This window comes from Physeter macrocephalus, chromosome 13 (assembly GCF_002837175.3).
Source record: "Physeter macrocephalus isolate SW-GA chromosome 13, ASM283717v5, whole genome shotgun sequence".
NCBI lineage: Eukaryota > Metazoa > Chordata > Mammalia > Artiodactyla > Physeteridae > Physeter > Physeter macrocephalus.
Window position 1 is genome coordinate 85,688,957 of NC_041226.1, and position 25,923 is coordinate 85,714,879.

Below are 25,923 nucleotides of genomic sequence, written 5' to 3' on the forward strand. Positions count from 1 at the left end.
GTTTGCCACCAAAGTAAACCTTTTGAAAAGAAACGATGAGGCGCTCTCAGTTCAACTTTGGACCGTGGCGTGGCAAAACCACCTATCGAGCCCACACATTTGATTTCTTTTCTTTTCTTCTTTCTGAAAGAGCTGAACCGAAGTAACCGGAGTTGTTTCAAAACACAGGGTTGAAAATAGTTACACCGCTTCTGGCTCTGCCAAAGAACTGTCTCTTTTCTCACTTTCACTTAAATCTCTTTGTTTTTAAATGACCCAAATGACAAGATGAACAAGAAGACACTTTATCATTTTCACCTGTGCAAATAACATTTTGTACAGAACAAGGCGTCAATTGTAGACCTTAACACCCTGAGGAGCTGAGAGGGCTCAAGAGGCAGAGGCCACCGGTAGGAATGGCAAACACCCCCATCACCAGGGGCCATTTCCCTGGTTCCACTTGCTCTAGGAAAGCCCTCTCTTCCACCCAGCCACCCTCTTGGCATCTTGTCCCCCCACTCCCGAAGCCTTGAGTCAAGCCCCTCTCCTCATGGGCAGCGCCTGGCACTGCAGCCCACGCTGAGCCGTCTTTCTGGCCTGCGATAAATTGTCCGAGTGTGAATAAGCATTTCAGAAGGCTTCCTGCCTTGAGGATTCACCTTTCCAACGAACTAAACAGGTGTCTACAGCAGCCTGACAGAGAGCAAACCCACATTTCCTCCCTCACACCTGGTCCTGTCCCGAAGTAAACTATCACGCGGATAGCCGGCATCCCCCGCCGGCCGAAAGCAGTCTCACGCACGGCGCTCGCCCCTCTAAACACATCACTCTGTCAAGAATGCCCGTCAGAGCCTCAGGAGTTTGCGGGCAATAATTTTCTTTACACGCCTGTGAAAGCAATCCGAAGTTCCCCTGGCATTTTTCCGACCTGGCATTGTCTGTAAAGGGCACAGGTTAACAACGTTTAAGAAAAGATCACATACAATATATAAATCATGAAGATTCCTGGGACATTGTTTGGTCCAGGACTTCAGATTCAATACCATTATTACCAAGAAAAGAAACTGCTTTTCCTTCCACTTGCACACCATACTGGGCTCCAAAAGCACCATTAAAATGCCAACAAAGGCATTTTCGGATCTACAACCATTTGACATTTTTGCTAAGGAAATTCAAATTTGAAAAACTTTGGTAAATTTAGAGTCTTGTGAAGTACCACCCGCCTCCCCTTCCACTCCCCTAAAAAGGGCAAGAAAATGCATCATCAAAGGTTACCCCTCCCTCGAATGTCATCAGAGAGTGGTATTTCAGCACATACATTTGTGTATATAAATCTCCAACTGTTCTGAGATCTCCACCATCGCTGGCATAACCGGATGAGTTAATAATGGAACGGCTGCCTTCCTAAACTCCTTTTTATTTTATTTTCTCTTCATTTCTGTTGGTGTAACTTAGACCCTTGGTGTTCTGTGCAAGTCTCTGGATTCTATTTGGCCTAAATGTAAGAGGAAGACACCTTCCTTGCTTCCCCTACCAGCCCCCCCTCCCTACTCAAGAATCCAAGGACATTCATAACTTGGTGATTAAAGATACACTATTTTTATTTCAAAAATTCAATCATAACACATTCCCTTCTTTAAAAATTTTATAGCATCTACACTTTCAATCTGGGATTTCTCATTCATGCTAGGTGAGCCTCTTATGTTCTATATTAAATGCAAGGCATGTGTGATCAGTACTATTAATAATATAACAGTGCCAATCTCAGAAGCGGCAACACAGCACTGACACGCAGCCCCCCTGAAGAGATGTGGAAACGTGAGTACCACTGCAATATTATTAAACACGGCGGACTAAAGAATGCGCCTTACTGCTCTGTCCCTCCCAGCTAAAGAATCAGGAGGAATCTTGCCTTTCTTTCCCGAAGGCATAACATATCATTAGCTCTCATAAATATAAACAGATCTGAAACAAAAACAAGGGATTACCTTTATTAGATTCAAGGAAGAAAGAGAAGGTGAGTTTTAAAGTATTCATGGACAAATCAAGACTACAAACTCATCAAAGTGTATCAGACTCAAGGATTTAAGGTCACTAAAGTCACCTTTTATGATTATGACAATAAAATAAACCCCAGTTCTCACTTCTTCAAGAACCAGTTTCCTAACAAAGCTTGCCCTTCACTTTGATATCATCGCAGTGCTCTGTCCAAGGGTGCAACTTGGGAAATGTTCTCTAGAGACGTCTGTAGAAGAATCCAAGGTATACCTCACTCCCAGGTCCGAAAGAAGGCTAAAAATGAGCAAGTGGTGGAGAACAGAGTCTCAAAGTGATAGCTTGGGTTTTTGACATGTTATCGTGGAGACATTTAACAGCACCCTCCTTGTTTCCTCAGCAATCCCATGTACTAGTTAACCTGGGGATGGTTCCTCCCTTTGCATGCAGTGGATTCAGGCAGAGTTCCTAACTGGGCACTGTCTGTGGCCATCACCCTTCTCCTGTCTGGCTATGAGCACAGGTCAACGAGAAAGAGACTCAAGGTAGGAGGACATTACATACAGGGTTTTGTTTTGTTTTTCATTTCATTCTTTTTTAAAAATCCTTTATTGAAATATAGTTGATTTACAATGTCTATTATAAAACATCCGATTGTTGAGAGTAAAAAATGGGGACTGTTTGTGCTGAGGCTTCAGCTCACAGGTATGTGAAGGTGGCCTGGTTCGTTCACAGCACGATAAATTCGCCAGAGCACGCGCACGTGCGCGCACACACGCGTGTACACACACGCACACTTACCTCAAATGAGCAGCACAGAAACAGAAAAGACAAATCAAGACTCCTAGCCTACACAACTTCTGAAACAATGACAATAGCCTCTAAGTGTCTAGTGAGTGCCAGGCATTTAATGCTTACGACCCGATAAAGGAGCAGGCGTTCTCATAAACCTCACTTCACCTTTAAGGAAAGAAGCTTAGGGAAGTTAAGTTACTTGACCAAAGTCACACAACCGATCTCAGGTCCAAATGAGCCCAACCCTGCAAGTTTAATTACTAAGCTATACTGCCTTGTCAAATAGAGTTTCACTCATTCAATAATGAATTATTAAAGAGAATAATAATGAAGGATAGTTATAGAGATGTACTGCAAATCTAGTATGCCTGGCACTGCTCTTAAGTACAATACTGGGAATAAAGCAAGGAACCAAGCAGACGCCCACCCTCACGCAGAGTGCGATCCAGAGGGGCACGGCAAAGACCGTGCACAAAAGGAATAAGGAAAACACGCCGGGTGATAAACGCCAGGAGCGTGGAGAAAAATGCAGCGGGGAGCGGACAGGGGCAGCGAGCGGGGTACGATACTCAACAGGGCGGTGGAGGAAGGCCTCTCTGAGAAGGTGCCACTTGCGCCGAGACCTGAAGGCGCAGAGGCGTCTCGAGGTACCCAGGGGAACTTCGGACAGGGGAGGAGACGCAAGCACGGTCTGCCGGGCACACGCTGACGCTAAGAACCCCAGCGGGGAGCCTCTTCCGGGACAGCCGCACGTTGCACCTGCGCCGCTCCCCTCCCTCGGGCGCCCGCGGGCGGGCGGGCGAGCAGGTCTCGGGCCCCACCGCCACCGCACGGGACGGCTGAGCCGGGCCGGTCCTAAGCCCGGGCCTCCTCGCTCTCCACTTCCATTCGCCAAAATCCCTTCCGCACGAGGCGTGCTCCTCCGGACGCGGCCGTTCCACACGCCCTCCCACGCTCGGTTCCACACAGGGAAAAATGTGCTCATGTACCTCTGTTTGCCCGTTGGATTAACAAAGATCTAAAGACTAGACAAAATCGAGTGCGAGGTAGAAAACAGGCGCTTGGTCTCTGCTGGTGGAGACTGTAAACCGGTACCACCATCCTGAACGGCAAATGGACAGTATCTACCAAAAGGGTAAACGCAGGTCCCCGTACGCCAGAGACCCCTCTAGAAACTTACTGGACATCTGGGCAAACACTAACATGCAGGATATCTGCTGTGGCATTGGCCAGAATAACCTAAATTATTATTATTCATACCCTCAATTCCCTCTGTGGCGAGCCGGGCATGGTGCCTCCACAGAGCAGACTCTGAGCGGCTGTTTAAAAAAGAATGAGGTGAGAGTAGTGCGGATGAAATACTGGCCTTCCAAAAGAATGTCTGACAGGAGCTGCAGCCGTAAATGAAGATCCCTTCATTCTTAGGAGCAGAGGGTGAGGATACAGGAGATCTACTCTCCAGTGCTTCAGCAGAAAACAATAATGACAGTATGTATAACGACAAAGATAAAGTCAATGTGGCTGAATCCAGTTAAAGAGTATACAGAGTTTCAGGCACGATTCTTTCTTATGACTTTTCTGAAAGCTGGAAATATTTTCAAAATAAAAAGTTTACGAAAAGTGTCAAGACCACGGCCCATCATCACTAGGGGAAGGCTCTACGAAGGAGCAGGCATCCAGGCCGGTACCCGAATCAGGCCGAGAAGGGGCAGGGGCGGAAGACCTCTCTGTGGCAATAACTAGCCCAAAGCTTCAGTCAGTCAGTTACCACACAATCCCGTGACCCAGCCGGAGAGGCAGTAACGCAAGTTCTGACACACATGCTGGGTCAGGGGCCGTGCAGCCCACGCTCCCACCCACACATCTTCCCAGTCCAGCCCAGCGGGAGCTGACATTCTGACTGATGGCTATGAAGGACCTGCAAACTCCTCAAAAGAAAAATAAAAGAATAAACAGGATGAAAATACATTTGTGCGCTGGATTACTTAAAGTAGAAAAAGAGATATTTTAGAAACACCTGAAAAAGCCAGAGAACAAAAATATTATCTGGCTAGCTTTTTTTTTTTTTTTTTTGTGGGGGGGGGTGCACCGGGTCTTAGCTGCAGCAGGCGGGCTCCTTAGTTGTGGCATGTGAACTCTTAGTTGCGGCATGCAGGTGGGATCTAGTTCGCTGACCAGGGATCGAACCCAGGCCCCCTGCATTGGGAGCACAGAGTCTTATCCACTGTGCCACCAGGGAAGTCCCCTGGATAGCATTTCATAAATAAGAACACCTCATCTTCCTAAGCATCTGGATGCACTCGGAATACAGGTCATTTGGTTTATCTGTTATCGTGTTTTAACTGTCTTAGTAATTCATTAGTCGGGAGTGCCAACATCCCCTGCTTATTAAGAATGAACATGTTGCGATAGTTTGGGTTTGAATCTTGGCTCTGCCCTTTATGACCTGAATGATCTTAGGCAAGTGACTTAACCTCTTTTTACCCCAACTTCAAAAACATATAATACACATAATTTCATAGGGTTGCCTGTGAAAACTAAAACACACCATTCACCGCAGAAATATTACCGATTCTATTTCCAGGTACAGTGCTAGGTGCTAGAGATACAGCCTTGGGCCTCACGGACCTTACAGCCTGTTAAGTATAGCTAGACATTAAATAGATAACCGCCGAAACTAAAAATTCACAAACCTTTGTGACAAATGCCTCAACAAAAAGGCCCAGTGCTGAAAGCCCAGGCCAGAAGGACATTCCCAGCAGAAGGAACAGCATGCGAAAAAGCAGAGGGAAGGGGGAGCTTGTGAAAGTGAAAGGTGAAAGCGCATGTGAAATGTTTAATCGCAGTGCTGGGAGCAGGGGAAGCCCTCCACAAAGGGCGGCGGTAATAACAGAAGCCACTAGACAAGAAGCACACCCTGACCATCGTATGCACGTAGTACTCCATTTATGGTGGAGAATGGGACGCTTGAGTCACAAAGCAAATAAGCAGAGTAGAAATGAGTGTAATCTTAATTTACGGGCTCACTATATATGGGGTTGCTATATTCTGATCACTTTCTGAAATGACTTTCTGACTGAGTGTTGCCTATGGAGTGAAAGCATGAACAGTAACAGCTGTGTGAGGGTTTTCAAGCCCACTGTTCAGTTCTGTACCTGGGAACCAGCTCGTTCGGCCACAAATCGCCCCAGGCATCTACACGAAATAAGAGTAAGGTAGGCTTTTAGAACAGTGGTTCTAGCAGTTGAAAGACTAGTTACTGGCATACAAAACAAACAGCAAGCCATTGAAATCCAGGGAGCGGATGGTAATTCATATTTCAAAATCTGAAGCTTGGATGGTAGAGAGAACAGATGGCTGTGCAATATGCAAACACATCCACAGCAACAATGGCTGCCTTGGGTGGCCGAGAGCGAACTGGAGCTGCCGGGCGGTGAGGGGAAAGGACGGCGGCCTGGCCAGGAGGCTCCCGGGGACATCACAAAATGCCAACAGGCAAAACAGGCAGGGCTCTCCCCGAACAGCTGGGGCCGGGCAGAAGAGGCATGTTTCTTGCACACAAGCTTTGGCCAAAACAGAGCGCCTTCCCACGCCAGAAGTAAGAGGAGCGTGCAGATCTCTGGATCCAGCAGTGACGTGTCACCTGTCTCCCCAACACCAGCTAAATCCCGCCTGCCCCACGGATGCCACAAGCTGGGTAGTGGGAGGACGGATGAGTGACGCAACCAATAAGGGGCAAAGAATCCGCAGAAGTTATAGCCGGGAGGATGCAACCTTTCATCTAGTACACGCTGCTACGTATTTAAGAAAAAACAAAAAAAGGCCCAAAGAGAAAATGGCTTCACCAAGGCGACACTTTCATCCATTTCTTTCACTCATTCATTCGTTCGTTCGACAAATATTTATGGGCTGCTTCCTAAAATGTGCCAGGCATCTTCTAAGCCCTTGGCAAACATCAATGAAATAAACAAAGAATATGTCCTAGTAGAGAAAGACAGACAATAAGCACTTTTCTTTTTTAAAGTAAAATATGCGGTGTGTTAGAAGATGAAACGCGTTATGGTTTTAACACATGCAGGGTAGGGAGGCTGGAAGCGAGGGTGCTGCAATGTTAAATACGGTGCTTACTGAGAAGATGAATCTTGAGTAAAGATTTGAAGATGAGGATACAGACATGTGGCTATTCAGAGGAAGAACGGTCAGCCCAGAGGCCCCGAGGTGGAGATGGGAGCACACCTCGGATGTCTCGGAATCAGGAAGGAGGCTACTGGCTGCAGCAGAGACAGCAAAGGAGAGAGGAGAAGCGCAGGGCTGGGAAGGATGGTGGGCAGATCTCACGGGGTGTGGAAGGCCACCGAAAGCATGGCGGCCTTTACTCTGGGACAGATGGGAGCCACTGCAGGGCTTGAAGCAGAGCAGTGACATGCCTGGACTTTCCTCACTAAAGGACACCCTGACTGCTGGTCAAGACTAGGCTACAGAAGCAGGGAGAGTCACCAAGTCCAGGGCAGGCCCAGAACAAGAACATGAATGTCAACCTGGTTTAACAAGGGCTTCAGACTTAAGTGGTAATATTTTGGTCCTTTTACTTTCAACTTGGACTTCTAAGTGGCAAAGAACGTCATAGACCAAAATAACTCCCCACAGGATAAAAGGGTTAATGATTTTCAGATGGGAGGAGAACTTCTCAGGCTTCAAAAAAAAGTAAGAACACAGACAGAACTATTAGTAGATTTGATGTTCAAATGCTTTAACTTTATCATCAAACCTGTCATTTACAGGTGTGATCAAACACGTCATTTACGTGAGTGCAACGTGTCAGGTGCTTTGCTGAGAGGCAGGAGGGCTCAGGGGCCGGCGGAGGGCACGGCTCTGGGGCCAGACTTCACCACCACCCCGCCGTGGAAGATAAGCTCCCAGCCCCCTGAAATGAGAATGCTAATAATAACTGTACATATGCCTTAGGGCTGCTGTGGGGATTAAACGTGTTAATTCACGACAAAACCTCGCCCACCGCCTGGCACGTGCCAGCGCTCAATGAACGTCGGCCGCTGTCAGGACTTGCTGCCACAGTGCAGTCCGCGGATGGGCCCCAGGCCGCCACACTGAGGCAGGAGAAGGAGGCGGGGCCTCACGGTTGCGGACACTGAGCTGAACCGCCCCCCGCCCCCCCGCCCCAGGCTGTCTGATGTCAGAGGCCGCGCCGGGTCCATGTCAGCTTAGGAGGGAGGCCTCCTTCAAGCGAGTCCACCTGGAGAGTGAATGAGGACACCGCTGCCCAAGGATGAGGAAAAGGGGCCGGGGGCAGGTGTCCACCGGAGCAGAATCACGCCCCGTGTGGGCCAGGGGACACTATGACACACACACTGGGTCCCCCCTCGAGGCGGTTTCACAAGGGACACCCTTCACCTCTGTGACCGCAGGTCCATCCCTTATAAAAGATATTACCTACGGCCTCTCTTCTGGCTCTGAAATGTCATGGTTCTGTTTTGGATTTTTTTGCGTGCCTGTTTCCTAAGGCCGTAGAAGGGGGAAAAGTATCAATAAAAAAGCAGGACAATTTGATAAAGAGAAAACAGACAACACGTACTCCCCCTCCACAAACACTTTCTGATACGAGAAATCTCACTCACAGTACCACACCGTTATCAACCACCACACGTCACTTCTCAAGATGCCGTCAGATAGAAATTGATTACTTGTGAGATTTCAGCTCGTCGTGCTCAGAATCAGTCCTGACACACGGGTCAATCGACACTAAACAAAACCAGGCCTTTCGAGCCTCGGGGCCTCACTCTCTTCCCTGAGGCGGGGAACTGAATTATTAAAAGATGAATAGCAAGTGTCGCCACCTTTTTGCTTTATTTCCCTATGGGAGAATAGGTGAAACTACACGAGGTAAGAGACTGCATGGCAGGTGACTTAAGAACAGTCATTTATAAAACACATACATATAACACGGGGGATGGAGTGGCGGGGCAATGAGGAAAGGGGCTGAGTGAGCCGAGGTGACTCCACACCCAGAGAAGGTGTCACCTGACGGGAGCCTGCCCATGCGAATGTCACGAGAAAGCTATAAATAAGGCTGCAAATCTATACGCTGGGCAGAAGTGCGACGCGGCAAAACAAATACTAAGGCAGCATGTTTACTTTTAGCCGCGTCCTGATGGGGACAGACGGCAGGGCCTAACTACACCCAGACCTTTTAGCCCGTTGAGAGAAATCTGGATCAAGGACACGAAGGCCCCAATAAGAAGTATGAGAGGTGACAAAGTATTACACTTACTCAGCAGGTTTTCCCTTCCTCCCGCTGGCATGTCCCAGGCACGTGCACTCCACTCCACCCTCACACACCTGCACACACTTCAGGATGTGCTAGGAAGGCTCCAGCAACATTTTAATTTTCCCCCTTCTTTCGCTAATTTCAGAGATAACGGATGCTTACCTTAGTCACTGTGTCTCGTGCAGAGACTGGGTGAGGGAAGGCATCTGCAGCCTTGCTCCAAAGAGCCAGGCTGCACCCGCGGCCAGGATCCAGGGCCACGGAGGTTCCAGCATGACTCCGGGGGGTGCCGCTCACGATCTATCAGTGGAGCAGTGCAAGGCAGGGACCGCACTACTCACATGACCAAACCATGGGCAGCAAAGAAGGATAAAAAGGAGGAAAGAGAAAGAACAAAATCAAGCTGAAGAAGAGGGGCAGAGAGGGGAAACACAAAAAGAACAAAAGGCAGGTCAAGAGAGGGCCGCCAACATCGGCGTCCCTTAGTGCCTGACCTGGGCCGTCAGTGGAGGCCGGAAGGATGGAGAGGAGGAGATGCACTGGCAGAGGGGAGAGGAGCGTGGTGACGAGGAGAAAGCAGCACAGACACAGTCATGGGGGAGCCAGGCTTGAGTGGGTCGAACTGAGCACACAGACGTGTGTGCGTATTCTCCCTGTTCTCACATCCTCTGTCTTTCACCATCAGCCTGGTGATTCAAAGGCGAGGAGCGATTGCGTGGACACTAAGCTCTGGAAAGAACAAGGTACGGGAAGCGTAAGGGAGTGGCAATGAATGAGCATTTAACTTCTGAGAATCCAGCCTTGGGCCGGCGAGTGGCTGTACGGTGCCCACAGAGCTCATCCGCGCCCTCTCCCCGCCCGGGGCTGCGGGCTCCCCTCGTGGAGTTGGCCGGCCTGCAGTGCTCCTGTGTGTGTCGACAGAGCTCTAGTCGTGAGCTGAACCCCTGCTGCTGAAAAATGTGCAGCCACAGGAGCTGTGGACCAGAAAAAAAAAATTATGTTTCTAAATTTTTAAATATTGTGTGGCTTAAAAACTTAGGACCGAAGTCCAAATTAGTACTGTGTGGCAAGAAGAAAAAGGGGGGCTGGGGGGAATTCAGTCTGAAGCAATTACGTGAAAGCACATGCATGGGGTCTGGCCTATGATGGCAGCTGCCACTGACTTTCTTCTTCTCAAGGATGCAAATGCTTAAGATAGATTAAATACCTACTTTGCTTGAATACTCTTGATAATGAGTTTCTTTCCTTCTTTTAAGGGTGTTTGATGTTGGCAGTTGATGGATCTTGAGTTAAATTGTTTTAATTCAGAACAGCACCATCTGTTGTTAGGATCTGCCGGCTCAAGACAGGACGCAAGAACACCACCGCTGAGAGCCAGCGAAGGTGAGAAGCAAATGGTGCAGATGTTGGTGCGGAGACGTGGGTGGCAGGGTGGAGAGAGCACTGTGCGGGGAGTTCAGAGACTGCGATTCTTGCCTCAGCCCGGCCTCTGAGTGCCCATGAGATCTGGGACTCGATTTCTTCCTCTACAAAACGGAAGACTGGCTTAAAGACGGCGATGACGGTGACCCTGGCAATCATGACTGGCAGCTACGATTCTTAGTGCATGCTGTGTGCCTGGCACTGAGAGGAGAGTATTACACAAACGAACTCACCTATTCCCTTTTTATACCTTGTTTAAACTCCTTATGCCCGAGAGTATGTGTACTAACGTTGTCCCCATTTCACAACTGAGAAAATCGGACTCAGAGAGGTAAAGTCACTTGCCCAAGGTCACACAGCTAAGAGTGGGAAAGCCAAAATATGTGTCTGACTCCGGAGACTGCGCTTGTAACCACAGTACCATGCTGCCCAGCAGCCACTTAAGAGCCTTTGAAGAGCCCTGGGATTCCCGCCCCTCCAGTATGCAGAGCCCAGTGGCTACAATCTCCCTTTGCTCTGAGTCCTCACTGAAGCAAAAGCCAAGATGAGAGCTAAGCAATTCTGCTCCTGGAATCTTAGATCTGGGAGTGGACTCGGCTGCACCCGGCAGTACTGCAAGACAGGTCTCATTTCACTGGGCTCCACTTTCAGTCCACATCTGTGACTCGAATATTGAAGTGAGTTGTAAAAATTAACAAAACCTGAACTAGATCCAGTGGAAAATCCCCAGCATTTGATTTTTGAAAGGCTCGCTAAGTATCTGCCAAGATATGCTTATTCACTTGGAACCATGGCATTGACTGCATAAAAGGGGTGACGGTGTTCCCATTAATCGTGTGGACATTACCTCGACCAAGCCTAGATACGGGAACAAATTAGGGGGGCCATCAGGTTACTTTGTGAGGGGCAAGGTAAGTTTTCTAGTAACATCTGAAGTAGGCAAATATAAAACTCTCAGTAATAAAAGCACTACCTCCAAACAACTTGAATGTACTCTTCAGAAATCTATATAATTAAAATTAGGAAGATGAGGAGGACATCATACTCCCAAGAAAATGAGCAGATAGTACAGTGTTTCAAAAGAGAAAGGAAATATAACAATCTACCAGAAGCTCAAGATTTAGGTGCTAGTATCACAGATATTTTTACTGCCAGACTCTGGGCAACTCATTTAACCTTTAAGGCTCCATTTTCCCATCTACCATCTTAAAAAAAGGCAGGGGGTGGGGGGGTGGGGGGGGGGTGGTAGGTAAAAATGTCTGCCTTCAGGAAATAATAACCTCACAATCGGGAACACTGCATGGTGGGGTGCGCTGGGGGAGCTGGAGGGGGAGGGGCTCAAGCACCTGGGCAGGAACTGTCCCCTGGCTTGGCTTCTTCAACTAGGAGTAGGCACACAAGTATTCACTTTCTTATTATTTATGCATTTCAGTATGAATAGCTTCATAGTTTACACATAAAATCTGGCATAATTTTCAAAAGAAAAATCTCTTCTGATTGTCCTAATGGGGAGAGCAAATGAAAATATATTCTATCAGAAAACGGTACACGATGACTTCGATTAAAATTTAAGTTAACAGATTTAAAAAGGAATTCTAATGGTCAGCACCGTAATTTATGCTTCAGGAAAAAGAGTCTTGGCGTGAGAGAACCAACATTCGACAGCACAGTAGACGGATATCAGTAAGATAAATGAGAAACCATCCAACCGAAAGAAGGGCCAAAGCATGAACGAGCAAAGCGCAAACGAAGACACGCAAATACCACTTCCTCCTGGGGAGCCGGCAGAGCTCTTCTTCCGTTAATATCCGGTATTGACAAAAATCACGGGAAATGGCATCTGCACACACTGTGGTCCAGGGTGTCAGCTGGGACTTATTTTCTTCCTCATAATTGCTATAATTTCCAAATTTCTGTAATAAACCTGTAACTTTCACCATTTAAAATGTAAGTTTTTAAGTGACTCATGAGTTTACTGAAAGGAAAAAAGAAAAAAAGGACAAAGGGTGGACAGAGAGCCAGGAGAAAGGAAGGAGGGAGAAGAAGGAAAGGGGAGCCTGAGGCTTGGCTCCAGGCTCGGCAGCTGCAGGCCTGGCACAGGTCACTAGTTCTCCAGGCTCAGTTTTCTCCTCCATGAAAGAGGGACAACAGTGCATATGTCAGAGTTGCTTCTAGGCTGAGAAATAACATAAAGCACCTAGCACAGTGTCTGAGAGCTTTACAGGTGCACAACGAATGCTCTTTTTATTATTACTCCTATTTCCCACGGCCGCCACTTCTTCGGGGGTCTTTCATCAGAAACCCTGGAGGGAGAAGGGGCTGGTGCCCGGGAGGTCTGTCCTCAGGGGCATGAGAGAGGCGGGAGGATGATGCAGGCTTCCCCCATCCCCGGGGTGGCTGGTCTATTGGCAGCCTGTCTGCCCACTGCACCACATTTTTAGTTTGCAAGCTAACGTTGTTTCTAATTATCTGCTTTGCAGTTGGATCTGCTGACCTCACATCTGAAGGACAATCCTGTATCTGCTTAAATGATCAAAAACAGTGCACATTTTACCCACAAAGTCCATAGTTGGAAAATTACCTGTAGAACTGAGTCAAAATGAAGACACTCATTTAATTTGTTTCGTTTCTGGTCAGTTTTCATTTAACAAGGAACAGGCCATTAACAAGGCAAAAATAAAATTTATTTAATCCGGTGGAAATGCATTAAAAACAGGGAAAGGTTTTAATCGAATTCAGTGGAAATGCATTAAAAACAGGGAAAGGTTTTAATCGAAAGTGTTATCTCACGCCACACACCAAAAGTAATTTTAGATCGATTAGAGTTAAAAGTATGAAACCAAGTCACAGAAAAACATGGGGAAAACAAGATGTGACCATCTCACAACTACTTTCTTCGTTCAAAAGAGACATGAGACAAAAAGAAAAAGACCAACAGATTTGACTAAATAAATACTTTAAAACTTCTGTGGGTTAAAGAAATATATATATAACAAAATCTAAGGCAAGCAACAAATTGGGAAGAATATATACAAAAGCAAAAAACCTTAATAGTAATAATGTTAAAGGAAAACAATGAAAAATATTTGCACAACGTATGCCAAGATATGTGTTCAAGAATATTCCCTGCAGCATATTTTTAAGTATAAAATAACTAGGCAACCTGTCTATCAATACGAGAAAGTAAAATATAGTGGCTATATCCATATGGTGGAATAGCATATGTATGGTGTACATACATATGATCTATATGATATATTACTGAATGAAAGAGAATTATAAGATGTTTAGTAAGATCCACTTTTGTTGTTGTTAATTACACACACACACACACACACACACACACACACACACACACACACACACACACACACAGAGGAAGAGGTCCTAGAGAACTACTCACCAAGATGTTAATAGCAGTTATATCAAAAAAAGAAAAAAAAAAGTGGTTACATCTGAGTGGTAGGGGGAAAAGGGTGGGAAGGAACCCCACCCTAGCCCTTCCCTTTTTACTTTTTAGACCTCTGTGCTTGTTTGTTTTACAACAAACAGATATTATCTTACAATTCCACAGAAAGCAATACTGTGGCAGCCACTTCCAACTGCTTGTCAATATCCATTCTCCTTTACTTTCTTAGAAACAGAAGCCCAAGTTTTTAAACAGGAGCCACTGCTGCCCAGCCAAAGGACTATATTTCTCAGCAATCCTTGCATCTAGGTATAGCCAAGTGTCTAAGTTCTGACCAACAAACAAAATGTTCTGGCAGGTTCTGCGAAACCTTAAAAGCTCATGATGACTGCCCTCTGCTCTTTCTTCTTCACTCCTTCTTCCAGGTTGCTGCTAGGAATGAGAATGTGATGATGGCTGGAGCTCCAGCAGCCATACCGGACAACTTGGGAATGAGAGCTATGCACGGCAAAGCAATAAGATAAACGGAACCTTGGTCCCTGACAATACGGAGCTCCCGTTACCAAACCTGGAATATTCTGAAAGGACGATGGCATCTACGGCCAAACCTGATCCTGATATAAACACATTTATATAGACAATGATCTGAATTGACAAATAAAGAGAAGAAAAGAAATACACCTAGGAAATAATATAGAGGTGAAAGTTCAATCTCACTACCAATTAAGGAAATAAACGAACACAGTAAGCTGCTGTGGTTCACCTATCAACTAAGTAAAGATGGGAATATCTGTCTTATTTTGACAATTTTTTTCCAATACTCATCTTTTCACACACTGAAATGGGCCAACTGATATTGCCATGGATTGTCAAGTGGTACAGTCATTTTGGAAAGCCAGTTGGTAATATGTACCAAGGGTGTTTTTAAAAATCCATACCTCCTATCAGACCCAGGTAGGAGTGAGCGTTCTCCACCCTGCCTCTCCACTGACTGCAGCTATAAAACCCGGACAGCACGTATGGAGCAGTTATCTGAGGAGTCTGAGAAGTAAACAGTAGCAGATGAGTTAAGGAAGAAGACCAGAAGGCAAAGTACCACGGAACCAGGGATGAGCGAACCATCTGTTTATCCTCTAGTATCCCCCAGCCTGAACTCAGTGCTGCCCCAAACTGGAAGTATGCATCTCTAGTTCTGGCTCAAAGAGTGGGAAAAGGGTCACCTAGTTCAGAGAGAGTGGGCAAAATCGTCACCTGTTGGGTTTTTTTCTTCTCTCCATTCTCTCATGTCCCAGCTCCTCAGCAATCGTAGCAGTGGCAGTGACAACAGCATTAGCAGCTGCAATGGGAAACCAAAAGGGCCTAAAATCTTGAGGGGAGGTAAATTTCCTTTCCAATCAGAAGAGCTGTAGACCAAAGGGAGTGGAGGAACGTGCCCCCACCCTTTTATTCTCTCTCCGCCCTCCCATTACTTTGTCCCAAATGCAACAGTGAGAAATACATAGCAGGGCAGGGCAAATACAGCCCCAGCTTTCTAGCCACGGAGCAGAAAGGAGAGAACCAGAAAGCAAGAGAGGCGGCAGAAGAAGGTGCGCCTGGGGAAGCAAACTCCTAAAGTTGTTTACAAACTCCTGTACAAGCATGGCTTTGCCCCTGGAGAGCATAAAATACGTTCTTACTTGACAACTCGACTACGGGATAGAGGATCACCAAGTCACAAACGCTGAGGGGCATAAACATGAAACAGACTGGAATAGCCACGCAAAGCCTTTGAAAACAAAACACTGAAACCACAACCCACCGAAGGCTGATCTGAACCCGCGGTCTAAAACCCAACAGGCTCGACTGCCTGCTAAAACAAAAATATCCATACTCCCCACAGAATTTAAACAGTTTCCTAATGTAATAATGAAAATGTCCAGGATACAATCCAGCATTACTTGGCATATAAATGGTAAGGAAAATTTCAATTCAAATAGGGAAGGTAAACATACCACTACAAGATGACAGAGATGTTGGAATTTTCTGCCAAAGGCATTAAATGGCTGTTATAAAAATGCTCCAACACGTAAGGGCAAACACTCTTGAAATGAATAGAAAAATAGAAAGTCTCAACAAAGAAAGAGCAGATACAGAGAAGAGCTAAATGGAATTTTCAGAAGTGAAGAACAGAAACACACACACACACACACACATCTCTTAGACCACTTGGCACCTCTGCCGTAGTTCAACTGGTAACCTATGGTTTTATAATAAAGCCTGAACAAATCCTGAAAAGTAAAAAAATCCATACCCCTTGACCCAATAAATCATACTTCAGGGGCTCTATTCTTAGAAAGTACTCCTAAGCAAAGATAAAACTCTGTGCATGAAGATGTTTATCCCATCAATATTTGTAACAGTGGCAAACTAAACGTCCAATCGAATAGGGAAATAGTATGGGAAACTATGGTACATGTCCTGAATAGAATATTACAGTTTTTAAATTTTAAATTTTCTGAATACTACAGAATAATGTTACAAAATCATTAAAAAAAAATTCTTGGGATATAATGGGAAACGGGGAGGGGGTAGTTTTGATTGCATATGAAGAATGAACACAACAAAGCTAAACACAAACAATTACCTAGGAAAAAAGACTAGAAGGAAAGAATATTAAAGTGTTAACGGTGCTAAACTAAGTAAAGGGGTTATAGATGCCTTTTTTCTTCTTTCTGCTTCTCTGTTTTTCAGATTGGAAAAATAAGCACATATTACTTTGAAAATAATAATTAACTACTTCCTGCCTCCCCCGAAGTTCTCCCTATCTTGCACTCTCAACATGATCTCTCAAGATACTAAGTCACATTACAGATTTTCCAACCAAAATTTTTCTCTCAGGATTGAAAAAAATGTTTCTTGAATGCAGGAATCTCAATTACTCTTGTTTCTAACCCTCCAGTCAAACACTTGGCAAGGAAAAATATTCCTACTGCTGATGGTTAATAAGTAATGTGAAATTATTCAGAAGTACTCAAATCAGAACAGTCCTCCTTATTAGGAAAAAAAATTTTAATATGACACATTTGCAAGAACACCATTCCAAAGTAGCTTGGTCTCTATGGACAATCACAGAATGTCAAGCTATCACACAGACGCCATTAACAACTAAACTGTTCTTTTGATTCCTCCTAACTTAAAGGTCCCCACCTTCCAAACTGTCAAGGAGGCCCCTTCCCCTCCATCTGTTCTACTGTACCAGGCTTAACATGAAAGGCCAACAGCAGAACCCCTCTGGGCCCGTCATCCTGGCCCTTCAACCACATGGATAAGCCAGCCCACTCTGTGGCCACGGTCTGTCCTTCATCTGGTCTGTCCTTTATCCGACACCCTGGTTACGGGAGAGGGGCGCAGAGATTGGCAGCATGCTGGGGTCTCATCACTCACGTTACAATTTCCAGAAGCAAAGCAGACCATTCCTAAACCACAGAAAATTAGCTGTGACTAATTTTCAGGCTAAAAAATGCACACTGGGTTTCTGGCCTTGAAGCATTGGTGTAACTGCTTAGTTAATTAGAGATGTGCTGTTAAAAGCAAACAGCTCCAAAGGAGAGCACAGGGTCAACTCTGGTACCTGGGCAATGTGGTATCTTCTTCAACCTCCCCGAAATGTGGTTAAGCATAACCTTTAAGAGCAGTGGATCACCGATCCATTTCGGTGAAACAATCTTGCGTGGGACACAAGAGCGTGCCCTGTAGAGGGAGGAGCCTACCGTGGCAGCAGGGCCTAACCATCTCACTGTGCAGAAAAAGTTACCGAGATTTATCTCAATTGATTTTACTTGCAAGGAAAACACATCATAAAACTGCAACCTCAGCAGGACGCTAAAGGTCGGTCTTGGCTTCTTGAGGGATGAACTTGATATCAATAGTTATTAGGACACATTCATACAAGACACACAGGAGAGATGCAAAGAAGATGCTGGTAATCTTACTTAATCCTGATGCGGCCCTAAATCAGGCTCTGCAGACTGTGGGAAAGATCAAGGAGAAACTTCAGTATGCCTGAGATGAGATTCTGTGTGCCTGTGCTCATCTCTGGAGCCAGAACAGCAGCAAAGTGGTGATTCTAGAGCCCCATGAAGGGAGACGTCGTGCAAGGGGCTGGAAGATCACCAGCGTCGATGCTTCACTGCTCCTGCGCTTCTCGGTGACAAGCTAGTGACACCCGGTCCGGTGTCCAGCAGAGAACTAGGCCGGCCCAACCAGGAAAATACACACAATCACAGAACGCTGAGACCTGGACAGGACCTTACAATCAGAAAAGGGCTGAGAAAGAAACACAGCAATTCGAGCACTCAGCAGCTGACACTCAATTTCTGCTCCACCAACTGTCGGCGAGGCTGGCTCCCAGAACCCCACGTTACCCTAACCACACATTCAATCCTCGGGAAAAGGAGAAAATTGAAAACACTGCCAGAAAGAAATGGAGGCAATCCAAAGAGAGCAAGAAAAGGTAAAATTTCCTCAAAAGAAACCAGAGTTGGGATGTGTGTGTGTGTACACACAGGTTTTACACGGTTTTAAAATAAAGTTATTCCTTTTTCTTAAACCTAACACCACAAAGAGTTCTTGAGCCCAAGAAACTGGAGGAATAAAATGTTTCTTACACTGTGGAACAGGCCTGATCATATTTATTACCAATTCAACAAACATCGGGGCATTACTTGTGATGTAATACAAATGGTACTTAACTATGAATCAGGAAGCAAGGGGTCCGGTCACAAGCAGGTGACATGGGAAAGCATCCCAGAAGAGGTGAGGGCAGGTGGGCCTTTTGGGATAGGGAGGATCTGGGGAAAAGGGAGGAGAAAAGGATGTTTCAGAAGAGGCACAGTATCAGCAAAAGGGAAATGTGGAATCCAAGCTGACAGAAGACTGACTGGTCTGCCTACAGGAGGTACGCTTAGGGCGACAGATGGGAGAGGCAGCCAGGGTGGGCTGCAGTCGGAATGCCAGGCTAAGGAGGGCAGGGGCCACCAACGGCTCACCACCCAGGACATCGCCATGGCAGGAAGGAGGCAGGCCGCAGGTGGCAATTTACAACCTGATTTTGGCTGCAAATGTCCAACGAGGGAAGTCACTGCAAGAGACAGGGTCCAGGCCCTGTCATATTCATGGGGAAGAGAACACTAGGAAGTCGACATAAATTACAGACGCGGAGTATCTTCCTTTGACAGTAAAAGATACTAACAGCAACAACTGTAGCAGAGCGCCTTCAAAGGACTCTTGGGGTGGATTTCTCGCCGTTTTTCTGTAGGGAAGGCTCTGCCCGGTAGCTCCCTGCAAGAAGCCCCTGCCTCTCACACAGGCCTCCCCGCTCCCCACCTAAAGGAGCCCCACCCCCACCTGTCCCTAGCCTTTCATCCTGCTTTCGTGTGTCTTTAAAGCACTTCTTACTACCTGATGTTATTTATATTTTTCATTTGTACCCCCCCACCCCTACCGAGAATGAAAGCTCCACACGGGCAAGGACCTGAAGACTTTTCTCACTACTGCACTGACAGCATCTAAGCATACAGTAGGCATTCCGTACGTATTGGATGAATGACTGAAAAGACTCAGTGATGGCCTCGATCAGCGTTTATCAATCATAACTCGTCCAAGGAAGCCCTAGATTCGACACATACATACATAGACACACATACACACACACACGCTCTCAGCCCCAGGCACATACACCTCACCCAACACACACATACTGCTGCCAACGCTCTAATCAATCTATCCTTTTCAACTGAAGTGTCAAGACAGCAGTTTTTATAATCAATTGTGAGATGCCTCCCAAATAATGTGTTCCCGGTAACAGTTAAAGTACGTGAGACTGTCGATTATTTACTGATAAACAGATCAGATTCAAGGTTAACCCGCTAACGTGTCTGCCACTCATTTGCGTTTCAGTAAGCTTTCCTGAGCGGGAAAGAAAGGAATAGAATTACAGCTGGCTGGTAGGTGGATCTCTGGAAGGATCAGCCCAAATGCTGCATGTACTTCGTTCTAAAATCTGACAATGCTGGGGAGAAGAGAGGGCTTGTCTTAGCCACAGACTGGCACCCTCTAACTGAGGGTCCGCTTTCCTTCTCATCCCATCATTACGATACTTTTCAAAGACCTATGCCATCTCTTGCCCACATCCCTGAGCCAGACATCAAGACTGTGGAAATACGCACAGTTAAATAAAAAGGAGGGTTATAGCCCTGGTCTATGTGGCCCAGAGTTCTTTCCAGCCTCTAGATCTGTGTCATCCAATATAGTGGCCGCTGGCCACATGCGGCTACTTAATTTAAATTTAATTTTAAAAAATTTAAAATGGAGCCCCTCAGTTTACACTAGCCACACTCCAAGTGACATGTCAACAGTTACAGGAGTAACCTAGAGAATATTTCCATCATCACAGAAAGTGCTATTGGTGAGCACTGCTCTGGACTCCTAAAGTGAGTATGTCACGTGCCAGACGAACTGCGATGGAGGAGCCTCAAGTGCCAGAGCAGGCCTCTTCCCTTGCCGTCTTAACCGTGACGGGGCATTCAGCTTATGATCAATTGTGCAAAAGAGGAACCATAAAATAAAACAAACTGTGGTCCGGGAAAAGGGCAACAGAAGAGAGTAACAGGGCTACCATTCACTTTCTGACTTATTTCATCCAGCCCTAGCATTAGCCTGGCCGTGATACGCGCAAGCTGCACACAGCAAAGCTGTCACAAGCAGAGATGGATGGCCACACAGAAAAGGGACCGTGAAGGAGGAAACCAGCATCAGCGAGTACCGGGATCTCTTGACTCCGGGAGAGTTGCCTTAAGACAGTTTTATTCTTTTACATTTCCTTTAAAGGGGGTCAGCTATTTGTCTACAAACTTCTGCTTCACAAGCAAAACCAAAACATCTTGGAGAAGGGCTGACATTTAATCTGCAAACAGTCCCTTTTTTGAGGTTTCACAATGAAAGATTAATTCCACACAGTGGCTATCTAGTCGTCATGCACTGTGTGTGTGTTTTTTTTTTTTTTTTGAAATATACAATGGCTCTCAGGTTAAAGCCTAACAACTCTACGCCTAAGTAACATTTCAAAGGTAAGACTTAAATATACACACAATGAGAAAAAAAAAAAAAAATCTCTCCATAACAAAACCCAGTCAAACTTAGGAGCAGTGAGATTCTCCACACCACACTCCAGGTCAAGCGAAATTACTGCTCCATCCTGTTCTTTATGAATCGGCCCCTTAATAATTTCATGGAAAGGTGGCTCAGAAACCTGTTAGTTAGCTACAGGGTATAAAGAAAACACAGTAAGGAAAAGAAAGTAATAGGGCGGGAGGTGCTAATTTCTTTACACTAAGCACCAAAGATCTGAACACAGACGGGGGCTTCTGGGGAAGTGGGGGCAATAGGCAGGTTGGTTAGAGGAAAATGCTTCCTTCTTAAACACACGGACACGGACACTCTAGTGAGTGCTTACTACGTGCCAAACCCTACAGGGAGTAATCCATAGATATTATCTCAATCCTCATAATAACTCAATGAGGAGGACACTATTATCCCAATTTACATGCAAAAACTGAGGCACAGAGACGCTAAGCAACATGGCAGAAGTCACACAGCCAGGAAATGGCAGAAGCAGGCCATGAACCCAGAAAGCCAGGTTCTAGAAAGCAAGTTTGAAACTCTGGTGCCACAAACCCGATGTTACTGCTCTGCTTCTCCTACTGTTCTCCTCTGTGTGCGTTATGTTCCGGGCAAACCAGTCGAGTCTCATTAGCAGAATACAGAGTTCACCAAAGCGTGTAAGATGGTGTCTACCAGCTGAGTCCTGGGCTGTTCCCAGGTGAACACTGTTTTTCACATTAGTAGCTCTGTATTACAATGTCTATTAGAAAACTCATACAAATTAATCATTAAAGAAGTCACAAAGTTTCCTTTTCAAAGAAAATATATTAAGGAAAAAAGTTAATCTATTTAAAAGGTATCAAGTAATCAAAAGTAAAACTGATATGGGAAGAAGAAGGTGGTATGGGAATCTCATTTTTTCAGATTGGCAAGTTCAGAAACCTAGTTTTTTAGCACCTTAATTTTTTTTTTTTTTTTTTTTTAACATTTGCTCACACTGCCCTTTCCACCTGGAATGTTCTTCCCATTTTCGTCCCCACCCTCCATGTCTGCCTGTCAAAAGCACAGACATCATTCAGGGGCAGGTCAACACCGCCCGCCGCCTCCCCCCGCCCCCAGTCTCCTTCAGGGTGTACTGACCAGGGTCGTCTCCTGCAAAAGACCCTCAGAGACCCTCTGAGCCTTGCCGGTGTGGTTATGGCCCTCTGCTCTGTACCCCGCGGATGTGTCCTGCTCACCTCTCGCTGCACCGGAAGCCTTACGAAGGTGGGGCCTGGTCTTCTCCAGGGCCCCACAGGGTCCAGCACACAAGGCCCTCCAGAAACATTTCCTAAAGGATCATGCTGGGGCTGTGTCCCGAGCATTCTCAGGAGACAAGGTCAGGCACGCCTCGCTTCCGTCAACGAAGAAGAAGAGGCGCAGAAGAGCTATGTTCCAAATACTTCCTGAAACAGAAGACTCCGGCAGAAAGGTCGTGAGCCAAATCTATAAAGAGCTGGAGGTTATGTTTGCACTAATGCTCATCGAGTTTGATTCCAAGCCTGCGGGCCTAAACCGGGCGGAGCTTTTTCTAAGTCCCCCACAATGCGCCTCACCTTCTATGAGAACTTTATAAACAAAATACAGTAATTAACCTTGGGACCACTGAAAACCACAAGTACAACCAGACAAAATTAATATTTACAAGATCAAACAGGACGGCAAAGACGATTAAATCAACAAGGATTTAGATGTGGGTCAACTCAGACTCCAAACCACAAATGAAACCTGCTGCTAAGATGCCTTCCACTCACTCACAGCACTGCTAAGCTGCTTCCAAGACAGAACATTAGGGAGGGGGAGGCACGTGGACTAATATCGCACCAGTGGAGGGGGGACTCCTCATTATCCACCCGTTCCCTGGGTCAACAGAGCAGCCAGGACCACTAAATCCGCAGAGTGCAAAAATCTCATTTTAGTCAAGCCTCCATCACAGCGCAATTGTAACGAGCAGTCCTGCTAAGAAAAGGAGCTATTTATTGAGCCCTTATTATATGTCAGGCACCACTGTAAGTGCCGTAGGCACGTGAATTCACAGAAGCCACACAACACCCCAGTGGGGAGGCTGTTACGGTTTAGGCCCCCTTCGCAGGTGAGGAAGCGCGGAGGGGCTCGTCACTCACCCCCAGGACACCCAGGAAGGACTTGGCACAGAGGCAGAGCTTGAAGCTGGCATCAGACAGAGCCCAAGTGCTCAATCATCGTGTCATATTCTGTGTATCTAGCTTCGCAGTTTTACCCTCAAACATAACTGACACAACATTTGCTCCCATTTCCACCACGGTAATTATGGCATATTGTTTACTGCATGCCTTCATTAAGTAACTTCATTAAGCAGGACAAATAATGGCAGTTCTTACAGCTCATTATTAGTCCTACAACGCATACCGCTCCTGTGAGAAATAAAGATTAATCTTCCTACATCTGAACGGACTCCTGGTTGGGGCCACTGTGACGGGGAAAGGAGGAGCAGGCCTCAGCCTCATCAGTGGAGGCCCTGGTAAATGATCAGACGGCGACCCATCCCCCATCCCAGCGATTACATGAGAATTGCTGGGTGAAATCACCAACTTCCAAGCGGGCATGAGCCGTTTCAGAAAAGCAACTTTCTGACTTTCAGAGGAAGAGAGGAAGAGAGGAAGGTATAGCCATGGTCCCCGAGGACTCAGGACGTGCAGAGGAAGCTTCTGACTGGCTCAGCATGACTCCTCCCTCTAAGAACTGCCCGCCCCAACTCCACGGGCACACTCACTGGACCAGAACAGAGAGCTGACTCCAGATTCCCTCGTGGAAAGTGGAACTGCAAGGTTCTTCGTCCAGCCCCCCTACTGCTCACATCAACTGAGGTGATGTAAACGCCAAGGCCATGAAGCTGTCTTGCTCGACCGAGCGCACCCATCTGCAGACAGAAAACCCTGATGGAGACACACAGGGAGCCAGGGACAAGGGACCATGAGTCCGAGAGTGCCGAGACAGGCAGAGGCGTTGCTCTGGTTCCTGACATCTTTCTGGTTCTCAGTGCCATCCCCCTGGAAGGGCTGGCTCCATCTCCTGCCTGCCGGTCCCATAAAACACCCAATAAAGGCCCCCCTTTTGCTTATTTTCCTTGAAACCAGATAAGCCTAGAAAAGGTAAAAGTAAACATTAGCCTGCGTCACGTGAGGTAATTCTCAGCCAACCCCGTTAAGCAGGATTATTTAAAGTGCTGGGGCTTGTTTGGGTCTCATCCACCTCTAAGGGGAGAGAGTGGGGTGGGATCAGGAAAGCGCCCCGGGCTCGGCCATCTCAGGGTTCAGGCAAGGCACCTGCCTCTGCACCAGCAAGCAAGCCGGGACCACCACGTTCAACTGGTTTGATCTGCAAGTCTCTGGGAGGTCCAAATGCGATCACGGATGGGACTCTGGGCTGTGCTCTGCTGTGAGCAGTTTCTCCAGGAGTGCTAGGTGGGCCTTAAAGAGGGAACACAGAGCTGGGCACTTCAATATTCTCCTGCGTTTGTAGCCAGTTTCCTTCTGCCTGAAATAATCAGGAATAACTTAGGTGGGACCTCAGCAAACTTCATTTTCGCTAGGATAAATATAAGCATGTGGCAAAGCCAATGGGAAGCCAAAATGTCAATTTCTCAGATATTAAATTAGCCAGTGACTAGAACATTCTGCATACATCTGGGATTTTCTAGCAGGTGGTCCTAAACATTACTCATCAAAGTGAAAAGCCTCCCTGAGTTTAGGACTCATAAGCCCCCTGAAGGCAGAAAACCAAGTTTATCTTTCTTCAAGATGCTGAACAATCAGTGCCCCCCTCCACTTTCTCAGCCCCTCCTTGACAACAAGGATGAAGTTGTCACCACTATGGCTTCCAGTGAGGCAACAAATACAATGGAAAAGTCTGTGCTCAAGGGAAAAAATATGAAAAGTAACAATCCTATTTTTTTTTAACATTAAGAATTTTATGAGACTTAAGCCACCAGCTTAAAAATAAAATCTTAATATCAGGCTGAATGAAATATGTTGATCATATGAGATCATTCGAAAGTCATACATAAAAAGCATGATATAATATGCATTATAAGGATGCCGGTCCCCTCTTCCTACTGCACAGAGAGGCAAAGTGCATTACTTTTTTTTTTAGCAACTGGAAGGTCATGTAAAGGACACTGACAAAAATGTCTGGGCCTCCAAATCCACATCTCTACAACTTCAGTGAAAATGCATCAAAAGCTAAAGATTTTGTAACCAGCTCCATTATCAATATACCATATTTCATTTATTCTAAAACCTTCTGAAATCAAGATACATCTGAAAATTCTCTTTGGCAGAGCTTTCGCAGTGGTACATAACGTAATGATGCGTCTTACAATCAATGGCATCTCACAGTCAATAAAACAGAAGCTATTTGGTGAAGGCGCCACCCCTCACAATTCACACCACCTTCCCAACCCTGAAAAGCACTAACAGACCCACAAACCCTAGCTGCATTCGGAAATCCCGCTCTATCTGAAAGGATGAAGCAACAGCAGTGGCTAGATGTCCTCACTACATCAGAGAGAAATGAAACGTAACTCCCATGCAAGGATCAGAGAGAACAGATCTCCACAAGTCAAACAAGACCTCCGGGATCAGAAGCCAAACAAGTGTTTTTCCTTTCTTAAAAGCTTCTAACTAGAGTATTCACTTTGGAGAGAGGCTCGTATCTCAGGGAGGGTAGGAGGGGAAAGAATCACCCTCAGAGTGACTTCAGTGAAGAGCTTACAGACCAGCATGGGGCTCGGTTCAAGGGAGACAAGCTTCAAGTTTAAACAGTAATTTGTGCATAATTATCCTCACAGGTTGATACAAGATAGTTAGATTAAATAAATTAA

At 46.2% G+C, this 25,923-nt stretch overlaps 1 protein-coding gene across 1 annotated transcript in view; it reads right to left on the minus strand.

Annotated features, from left to right (window-relative positions):
* Positions 1-9,701: 9,701 nt before the first annotated feature.
* The window catches only part of LOC114483930 (mediator of RNA polymerase II transcription subunit 27-like), a 38,283-nt gene continuing 22,061 nt past the window's right edge, over positions 9,702-25,923 (minus strand). The window contains exon 3 of the mRNA XM_055089634.1: positions 9,702-9,781. Coding sequence (XP_054945609.1) covers positions 9,734-9,781 — 48 coding nt within the window. The 3' untranslated portion in view covers positions 9,702-9,733. The remainder of the gene's footprint in view (positions 9,782-25,923) is intronic.